Source organism: Octodon degus, unplaced genomic scaffold (genome assembly GCF_000260255.1).
Source record: "Octodon degus isolate 3935 unplaced genomic scaffold, OctDeg1.0 scaffold00197, whole genome shotgun sequence".
Classification (NCBI taxonomy): domain Eukaryota; kingdom Metazoa; phylum Chordata; class Mammalia; order Rodentia; family Octodontidae; genus Octodon; species Octodon degus.
This window is the reverse complement of record NW_004524773.1, coordinates 275,267-284,781: the sequence shown is the minus strand read 5'-3', so window position 1 is coordinate 284,781 and position 9,515 is coordinate 275,267. Positions and strand designations below refer to the sequence as shown.

At 55.1% G+C, this 9,515-nt stretch overlaps 1 protein-coding gene across 1 annotated transcript; it reads right to left on the bottom strand.

The window, feature by feature from the left end:
- Positions 1-2,057: 2,057 nt before the first annotated feature.
- Kptn (kaptin, actin binding protein) lies at positions 2,058-8,998 on the bottom strand. The gene is made up of 12 exons (XM_004644385.2): positions 8,718-8,998; positions 7,747-7,829; positions 7,553-7,637; positions 7,419-7,473; positions 5,819-5,894; positions 5,633-5,706; positions 5,348-5,457; positions 5,187-5,264; positions 4,537-4,612; positions 4,037-4,172; positions 3,763-3,945; positions 2,058-2,378 (listed from the first exon to the last, which is right to left on the bottom strand). Exons 1-12 carry the CDS (start codon positions 8,938-8,940, stop codon positions 2,250-2,252), a joined length of 1,308 nt encoding a protein of 435 aa, XP_004644442.1. The 5' UTR covers positions 8,941-8,998; the 3' UTR covers positions 2,058-2,249.
- Positions 8,999-9,515: the final 517 nt, after the last annotated feature.

Genomic DNA, 9,515 nt, shown 5'->3' with positions numbered 1-9,515 from the left:
GGGGGGCGGGGCCTGGCGCGCGGGGCGGGGGTGCTGCGGGTGGGGGGTTCGCACCTCTAACTCGGGCTCGGGTTCAGCACCAGGGCCGGGGACAGCGGCGGAGGCGCCCGCGCGTGTGCGTGTGCCTCGGTGCGTGTGTCAAAGGCATCCCTGGCCCCCCTCCACATACACCCGGGCCGAGTCTCCAACCCATACAAGGGCCACAAGACGCAAACACGGCCACAAATAGTTCCAGGCTCGTAGGGCTGGGGGGAGGGCAAGAATTCCGGGCCTGACTCAGATCCAGATCCAAGTTCACACACACTGTGCTGCTCCGTGGACAACCCGGAGGCACAGTTGCCAGCCTCACACCCCTCTCCTCGGGCCATGCACCCGGGCCAGCTTTAATAAGCCCCTGACACGTGTTGACACCCGCCCACCAAAGAGAGTTACTGTTTCACAGGTAGAAACACTGACTCAGGTGATTTTTGGCTTAAGCCCCTATACTCTTAACCACCACATGACTGCAAGTGGAGACAGGGCTGCGAGTCAGAAAGCACACTGGAAAGGCCCTGGCGGGCGGCAGGGGCTCTGACACACACAAGCCCAGAACCCAGAAGTTCACACAAAAGATGCATGACCGTGAACCTAGCCATCAGGACACATCCAGACCCCGTGGGGTGTCACACCAACCAGTGACAGGTGAGGGAGCGGGCCTAGAGCACTGATCTCTGAGGGCAGGTGGTGTGGTGGGGCAGACACTGCTCATGCCAGCAGCCTGGGCCCACTGCCGTTCCTGGCTGGGCACCTTCGGGCTTGCTGCCAGGAGGGAGAGGATCCAGCTCCCTGCCACTTCCCACGCCTGGGCCTGGCCAAGCACTGGCAGACTCCTAGCTCCCCAAAACCTGACCAAGAAGAGGAGGCTGCATCTTTACCATCACTGCAGGTGGTCAGACTGACCAAGCAGGAGGCAGACACCTGGCCAGGTGACCCTGCCCCCTCAAACACCCAGGAAACTGGTGTCCCACCGAAGCCCAGCTCTAGCCTGGCTCCTCTTCAGGACCCACTCCCCAAGCCCTGCTGCTGACCCGGATTCTATTCCTGGTCGGTGGTGGGGGCGGATGAGACTTCTCTGTCACTGCCAGCTTGTGCCAGTCCCTGAGGTACAGCCTTCATTCCCTCTGCTTCCAGAGAAGGGACCACAGAAGCAGGCCGTTCCTGCAGCCACCAGCTGGGGAAATCAGTTCAGTCCACTATGGTTCCAGTCTGCAAAGGCCCAGACTTTTCAGATGGGAAGTCTAACCCCTTTCCAGCACAGCACATGCTGGGTCCAACCAGCCCCCAATTAGAATCTAAACTCAGTTTTTTCTTCTGCACTTTGATCTAATGTTGGCCAACTGCTCAGGTCTAACCAGTCATCTTTGTGAGTCACGTTATGTAACTCAGGCTAACTCATGACAGTCCTCCTGCCTCAGCCTCCCAAGAGCTGGGATGACAGGTATGTACTACCATGCCCGGCTAACCACAGTAATTTCACAGGGAGCCAGGCCTCAGACCCTCTGCCACCACCTGACCACAGCCTTTCCCACCAGTCCTTTCTGTTCACAGCCTTTCCTCTAAGATTCAATTTTCACCTCTTCCCACTGGGGTCCAACATAGTCCACCCTGTTGGGACCTAAACTTAGAATCTATCTCAAACTTCTCCCCTAGAACCTAGTCTCAGTGTTCCCTAATGGGGTCAACTTCACCCAGGCTCTGTTGGAATCAACTCACTTGCGGGGGTCTCACTTGAGACTTTTCCCTTACACTGTGCAGTTTCCACAACTTTAACTTCTGCATCCTGTTCAGGCCTCAGTGTGTTTTTTTTCCTGTAGGGTTTGCTGTGGGCTCTCACCTCTGTCCTGTCTCTGGGGCTGACATTTAATCCTGGATTCCCTTAAACCCACCTCCTCCCTCAATTCTTTTGGGTGAATCTACGATCCAACAGGAATCCACAATCCTGGCACTCAGCAGGTGCTCAACAAATGCTGGCAAACAAAAGAAAGGAAACGGCTGGTAATGCTTTGTTCTAAGAACACGGACACAAGTAATTGAAGAAGGTTGGGTGGGATCACCCCATCTGGAAACAGGGGCCTGGAGAGAGGAGAGGGTTGGCAGGTTGCATGGGAGGGCCCTGAGGGGAGCACTTCTTTCTTGGGGACACTGATCAACAGTTGCAGGTGAGCCCCCATGGACTACCCCAGGCCTGCAAAGCCTGGGTGGGCAAGTGCTCAGGAGGCTGTGGTCTCAGCAGGCCCCAGACCCATCTTGTCCCTGGGTCGCTGTGACTGCTGTCTCTTCTGCTCCACTTGATGCTGAAGCCGGGTGAGGACCAGCTCAGCGGCCTGGCTCAGGCTGTGCTGTGGGGAACAAAGAAGGAGGAACCAGGTGAGATACAGGGAGGGATACAGGCTAGACCAAAGCAGTCAGGGGCTTCTGGAGCTGGGCACTCCAAGCCAGAAGCTCAGCTGAGGCTGGAGAGCAGAAGGCAAAGCACTGTGGGATGGGAAAAGAAAAATGGCTGTACCCTTGGCTGAAGGCCTGGAGAGATGGCAGGGGAAGGGCAGAGATGGGCTGAACCACGAGATTACACTGTGAGAGTGAGGTTCCCACTGGGGAGGGGGAAGACGGACCCCAGGGTGGGTGGGGATGAAAGTGGGACCCTAGCAGCAAAGCACAAGTCAACAGGGCAGAGAAAGTACAGATCAAAGCTGAGGGCCAGAGGCAGGCCCTAGCTAGAGCATCTGAAGTTAGACGTCACTGGACAGGGTGGAGAGGAGATGACAGTGAAATGGCTCAAAACTGTAATGAGGGGTGGGCTAGTTTGATCACGGTGGGCAGAGTCCTTCCTCCCAGTCAGACCTCCGGCTCTCCCACATATAGTGGTTTAACCTGTCTGCTTTCTATTAGGGTCTAACCTCAGCCCTGTCTACTGGCTCTAACCTCAAGCACTTCCACTGAGGTCTAACCTCAAGCCTTTCTCTTTTCCTGAGGCCCAATGAAGACCCCGTTCCTCATGAGGGTGTGGAGAAAGGCAAAAACTAGGGGAGAGCCCCAGAGGTGAATGAAGCCACAGCAAAATCCCAGGTTAGACCACAGCAGAAAGGATCCTGGGGCCAGGTCAGAGGGGAGGAGGAAGCGAGCACACAAGTATGGGGGGGGGGCATGGGCTATGGTGGAAAGGGTCTGAGGTCAGACTGCAGCAGGTGGAGGGTCCCAGGCTGGACTTGGAGCATCTGAATGCAAACACAGCCCTCTGCCTACTGGGGTGGGAGATGGGGAGGAAGCTCAGAAGTCAAAGTAGAGCGAAAGGTTTGGCTTTAATAGAAATTGCAGAGATCAATTCAAAGGAGATGGGCTCTAGGTTAGACTCAGCAAAAAGTTGCAAACCGGCTCAGGAGGAAAGGCTGGTGGTCAGACTTCGAGGGAAAGGTAAGAAGTACGACCTAAGCCCAGCACAGCAATGTGTCTGGACCTCTGCTACATGGGAGGCTGAGGCAGGAAGATCACAAATCTGAGGCCAGAATGACACATGGAATTAGAGGAGGCTGAGTGGGCACCAGGGCTGAGGGTAAGAGAAGTGGAATCTACATCTCCTTCCCCAGGCTGGTGGCCCACCCACCCTGGCTGCCGGGAGTGGCCTCTGCCTGGACCCCGCTGCCCACCTCCAGGCCTGGTTCTCTTGCTTCTTCCCCAAATCCCACTGGAGCAGGTGGTACAGGACTCCTTGGGATCCCTAATTACCTGCAGGATGTGCACCCCCTTCAGGGAGACCACAGCCAGCTCCTGCAGCCCATCCCCCGTCAGGTCCACGTGCGCCATGGCCAGGAGGGGACTTGAGAAGCTCCGCTGCCACAGCAGGCGGAAGCCACGCTCGACCTCTGGGTGCCTCGACTCTGGGCTGAAGTACTTATAGCAGAGCAGCTCCTGCAGAGGGCAGGGGTCACCGTCAACCCAGGCTGATGGGGGTGGCACAGGGACATGGGTGTGTATGCTGGCTGCAGCCCTTACAGCGCACCTGGCCGTAGGTGGCCACCAGGACTTCTGGCTGTCCATCCAAGTCCACATCGGTGACCAGGCCGCAGAGGATGCTGTCAAATTGGTCACTTCCGGGCAGGAGAAGCTGGTCTTCAAGGCCTTGGTTCAGCAGGTCCCTGATGGTTCCCGGAACCATGGGGAGACTGAGGTCAGACTGCAGGGCAATGCGAGACAAGTACCTGTCCCACTGCCCTCCTCAGGTTTAAATGCATTGCCCCTCCTGCAGCTGGGGCTGCCTTCTCTCCAGTGTGGATATCCTCATGGCCCCACACTTTGCCCCTGGGGGTGTGCAGGACCCTGGCCCCTCGTCTGGATGTGTGCACCATCCCCTGGAGGCTGGGCCACCTCTCTCTCAAATGGAAAGTCTATTGTTCTTTTTGGGGATCCTCTGTCCCCAGCTTGAAGACACACCCCCAGGGGATCTTGGAAGGACAAGGTTAACCTCAGTAGACAGACATCAGCTTAGACTCAGCCCCTCACCGGTACACCACGGCTGGCTCCACCATGCTGGCCACAAGCACACTGTATTCCTCCTGCTCAGGTCTGTCCTTGGCTTCTGCAGATGAAATGTGACTGGGGAGGGTATGGGCTTGAGGGGACAGGTTCCAGGCTCCTCCTCATCCCCACTTCCCTGCTAGTGGGAGGAACACAGGTGATATATCAGGGTAAAGGACTAAGGTTGTGCCACCCAAGAGAGGATTAGAGGTTAGACCACAGGAGAAATGACCATGGCCCGATGTGACAAGGAGAAGCAGCAGGTGGACAACAGTTAGGAAGTGTGAGGTCAGACCGCAGTGGGAGAGCCACAGGGGAGACCAGAACTGAAAAGCCTCAGGGTAGACCATAGTGCAAGGTCTGGGGAATAAAACACAGAGAGAACTAAGAGTGAAGAGCAGCCTAATGGATGGACGGCAGAGTAGTTTGGGAACAGAGATAAGGTCAAAGTGACGTCAGTCAAAGAGACCGGGGGAATGGGTAGCACCAGCCCCTCCAGGACATGAGTGCTGGACAGTGGTCAGCCCATGGGAGTAACGGAGCCAGTGTGGGGACAGAGAAAGTCACCGTGTGAGGAGTGAAGGTCAGACCACCAAGGCAAAGGCAGAATCTCAACGCCTGGGCCCAGCACTCACGCTTGGGGGCTGCAAGGCTGAACAGGATCACGCGGGAGATGGGGCCGTCCTGCAGGACTGTCCATGTCTGCAAAACCTCTGCACAGAGAGCCTGGGCTCAGGACCCTGGCCCTGGGGTCCAGTCCCTGCTTGAGACCCCCAACTCCAGGCCTGGCCCTCACCTCGGCTCTGCTGGTCCACATGGGCGACGCGGACGTAACCATTCTGACAGCCAAGGGCTGAGAGACGGCGTGACGTGCCAGGGAGGTTGCGGACATCCAGCCAGAGGACACTGGCAGGTGGGTGGATGGACAGACAGATGGGCAGGACAGAGACCATTACTGAGTCTCAGCCCCACAGCGTGGCTTTTCAGGAGCATCCACGCCTTTCCTGTTGCCCAGGGACCGTGCAGTCTCACTTCTCCAATTGTAGCCCTGGCCCTCTGGCCTCTTGAGGGCCTCCCTTACCTGCTGCTCAGGTTTGTAAGCTCTGGAAAGAGGTTTTCCACGGGCTGTTCCTCAAACTGATGCAGCCCCTCATTCTGGGGGAACAAAACCCAGCTTGAGCCCCTAGCAGCAGCCAGCCAGCAGCCTCATGCCTGCACCCGAGTGCCAGGCCATGGTGACCCCCGGTAAGGCTGTGCTTCACCTCACCTCTTTGTAGAGGTGAATGGCCAGGTCATTCCCGCTCAGGAGAAACACAGTCTCCAGCTGATCCCCAGCCTGGACCCTGAAAGCAGACACAAGGGTGTAGAAGAACTGGGGTGTGGCTAAGTTCACAGATTTTATAAATTTCTCTTGCAAAAATTCTTGCCCATAAGAAGTCTAGCACTCCAGGATTCTGACCTCAGATCCAGCCCTAGAGCCTCAGAGCTTCTCAGCACCCCAACTCCTTGAAATGTAGCTGGTGGGAGCACTCACAGAAGTGCAGCAGAGCGGACTCACAGCACTGCCTCCAGGCACAGAAGCGGCACGCCTGGCCTCCTGCGAGGACATCGGCGTGGAAGGACCTCTTTAATCCAGGACCCCAAATTCCTCAAGTTCTGTCTGTCTCCTTTGAAAGACTGGAACTTTTGGTAACTGCCACCGTGAATAGGGGAGACTCAATGGATAATGGAGCATCCAATCCTCACCCCTGGGACATCAGTGCATCACAGTCTCGGTTTAGATTGGTGACCTAGGACTCCAGACCAGATCCAACAGGTCTGCCTTCCTGTCTTCTCTCCTCCCTCCCTCCCTTCTTTATTTCCTTTTGGCACTGAGGACTTAAGCCAAGGTCTGTGCCTTGAGCCACGCCCCTAGCCCGCTCTTTCATCTTTTTTTTTCATTCTTTCTTTTCTTTTCTTTTTGTCTTTTTGAGGCAAGGTCTCACTATGCAGCTCAGGCTGTCCTTGAGCTCCCCTTGTAGCACAGGCTGGTCTCAAACTCTCAACCATCATGCTGCTTCAGCTTCCCAAGTGCTAGGATTACAGGCTTGTGCCACCACACCCAGCCCTCCATCTCCTTGCAGTACAAGAATGGCAGGTCATTACATAGATTCACAGAAGACTGGCTTCTGTAGAACTGTAGGACTTTCAAATCTTGGAGTCTTAGATCTTGCAACTCTAAAAACTCAGCAGCTGGGCCTGGTAGTGGACACTTGTAATCCCAGTACTTGAGAGGCTGAGGCAGAGAATAGCTGCTAGTTTGAGGCCAACCTAGATTATGTAGCAAGACCCTAACTCAAAAACAAAAACAAAAAAAGAAGAAAACTCACCCCAGTTCCACCAAAAGAAAAAAAAAAAGAAAGAAAGAAAGAAAGAAAGAAAGAAAGAAAGAAAGAAAGAAAGAGAACTCAGCATCTCTGGATCTGGGAATGTCAGAAGCAGGAACCTTAGAACCTACAAATTCTAGATGTCTAGCACATGGGTGTTCAGTGAACTCTCTCAGATTATCTGCCTTGAAAATGACAAGATGGTGGTACCCTGGTTGTCTGGTCCACACTCACTTTCAAAGCACAAGGCTCTAAGAGGGGATGGCAGAGCTGGGTGCCTATGGGCAGTGTGGTCTCCTGCTTGCTATACACCCTCCTCCCCTGCCCATGCTCTCTACTCTACTGCACTGGGAGCTTCCCACAGTCTCGTTACCTCCCTGACCCCTAGAGCCATTCTAGCTTTCAATTCCTGGTCTAGTATGATCTCTTTATTTTCCAGATGGGGAAAGACGCTCCTGGTGTAAGGAGGGGTCTGGGAACCAGGGAGCCAGGGACACTCACTCTGCGTGGTACAGCTGGAAGGGCGTGAACTGGAGCTCCAGGTTCAGACAGCTCTCTGCAGAGGGACACGGGCAGATGGGCAGCTGGCACCTGCCAGGACCTGCTCCCACCCTCCAGCCCCCGGTCACACTCACGGGCAATGGAGTCCAAGTTATACTCAGAGCCGGGCTCGTAGTCACAGTAAATGTTAAGGAAGGGGCTGCCCTTGTCCCCTGAATCCTGCAGGAGGAAAGTGGCCTCAGGGGCGGCAGGAGAGGCCTGGGGCAGGCTACTGGAACCCTCATGTGCAGGGAGGAAGACCCGGGCAAGTAGAGGGTGCCCTCAGTACCTTGATGAATGTGATCCCCACTACCAGGCCTCGCTTTGGGGGTGACTTGTTGAAGGTGTCTATGGAGACAATTTCTGCATCCACTGAAAGGGGACAATTCAAAATTCACGTTCTGGGGCCGGGGAGATGGCTCAGTGGAATAAGCACTTCCCTGGCAAGTGCAAGAGCCTGAGTTCAATCCCCGGTTCCACCAAAAAAAAAAAAAAATCATGTTCTGGGGCCTTTGGTACCCCACATGGTGACTTCTGGTCACTGATCACCCTCAACGTGACCTGTGACCAATTGCTACTGGGATCTCCCTCCCCTTGTCTGTGGCACTGGGGATTGAACTGAGGGCCTTGGTACTTAGCTACATTCCCAAACTTTTTTTTGCACCAGGAATTGAACTAAGGACCTGGAGTTTGCCAGGCAGGTGCCCCCTTTACGCCTCATTTTGAGACAGGGTCTTATTATTTTTAATGTATTTGGTACAAGGTCTCACTACACACCTAGACAGACTTGCAGTGATCCTCCTGTTTTCAGCCTCCCCAATTCTAGGATTACAGCCGTGCAACAGTATGCCCGCCTGGACTCGGTGGCCGGCTCAGCGTGCCCAGGGGTGGGGCTGGCACAGCATGTGGTGCCAGGGATCGAACCCCGAGAAACAGGGTCTTATTAAGCGACTAGGTGGCCTAGGAGGGCCTCAAACTTGTGATCCTCCTGATTTAGCGCCCCAAGCAGCAGGGATTACAGGTGAGCACCACCACTCCTGACATTGACCTCTATGCTTCAGGAAGCCTGAACCCTAAACACTTTCAGGCCCCTATTATTCCTGTCCGGAACCCAATGACTATTAGCTTTGACTCTGTTCAATCAATCTCAATCTCTCATCATGGTGATTAAATTCCAACACGGCCTCATAGACCTCCTCAACACTTCGTTCCATGATACACCCACACGCCCCCCCCTCCGCGCTCCACGGCGCCACGCACCGGGGATGTAGTTGAACTGCAGCTCCTTGGCCACCAGCCGGATTTTCTGCCGGAGGTCTTGGTAGCGGAAGCCGAGCACTTTGCCTTTAAGAGTGGCAGCCAGCAGCTCCCCGCGCCCGTCGGCGCCGCCTGCTAGCCCGTACACATTGCTCTGCGACGAGAAGCGTGTGAAGCTGTCCTCGCGCAGAGGACAAGGCCCCGCGGCCACGGCTCCCTCTCCCATCACGCCCCTCTGCAGGTCGCGCCGTAGCGCCAACTTCAGAAGTGATCCAAACCATCGAGTGCCCACCCGAAGCGCGGACTGATGACGTAAGGAAGCCACAGTCATTGCCCTCTAACAACATGGCGCCCAGCCCGACTACTTGATTTTGCTCCAATGCGCCTGCGTGATCCTCCCCGGTCCAGAGCCAAAGAAAGGGGCCGCCGGAGTGCGAAGAGCAGTGGGAGGTCATGGCCCCCACGTTGGCTGTGTGGAAGGTAGGTTAAGATGAGTCGCAAAAATATTGCCCTTATGTTCCCAGAAATTACTCTAAGCGTGTTCCATCTAATAGTTTATTCAAACTCACACACAGGCCAAGAGGTGGGTGTCTTATAGAAGTAAAGTGACTTACCCAAGGCCACCAGCTTCAAGAAGCAATCAATATTGGAATCCCCAAACGATAACTCTATAGTTCATTATTTTAATAGGGGGAAATTTTTTACTTGAGGAGAAAAGAGCCTCCCACCTCCCTCAGTGGCAAATGACCACCTCCTTTACTGAGCTCCTTGTGTGGTGACAGTCACACTGCCAATTCTTTT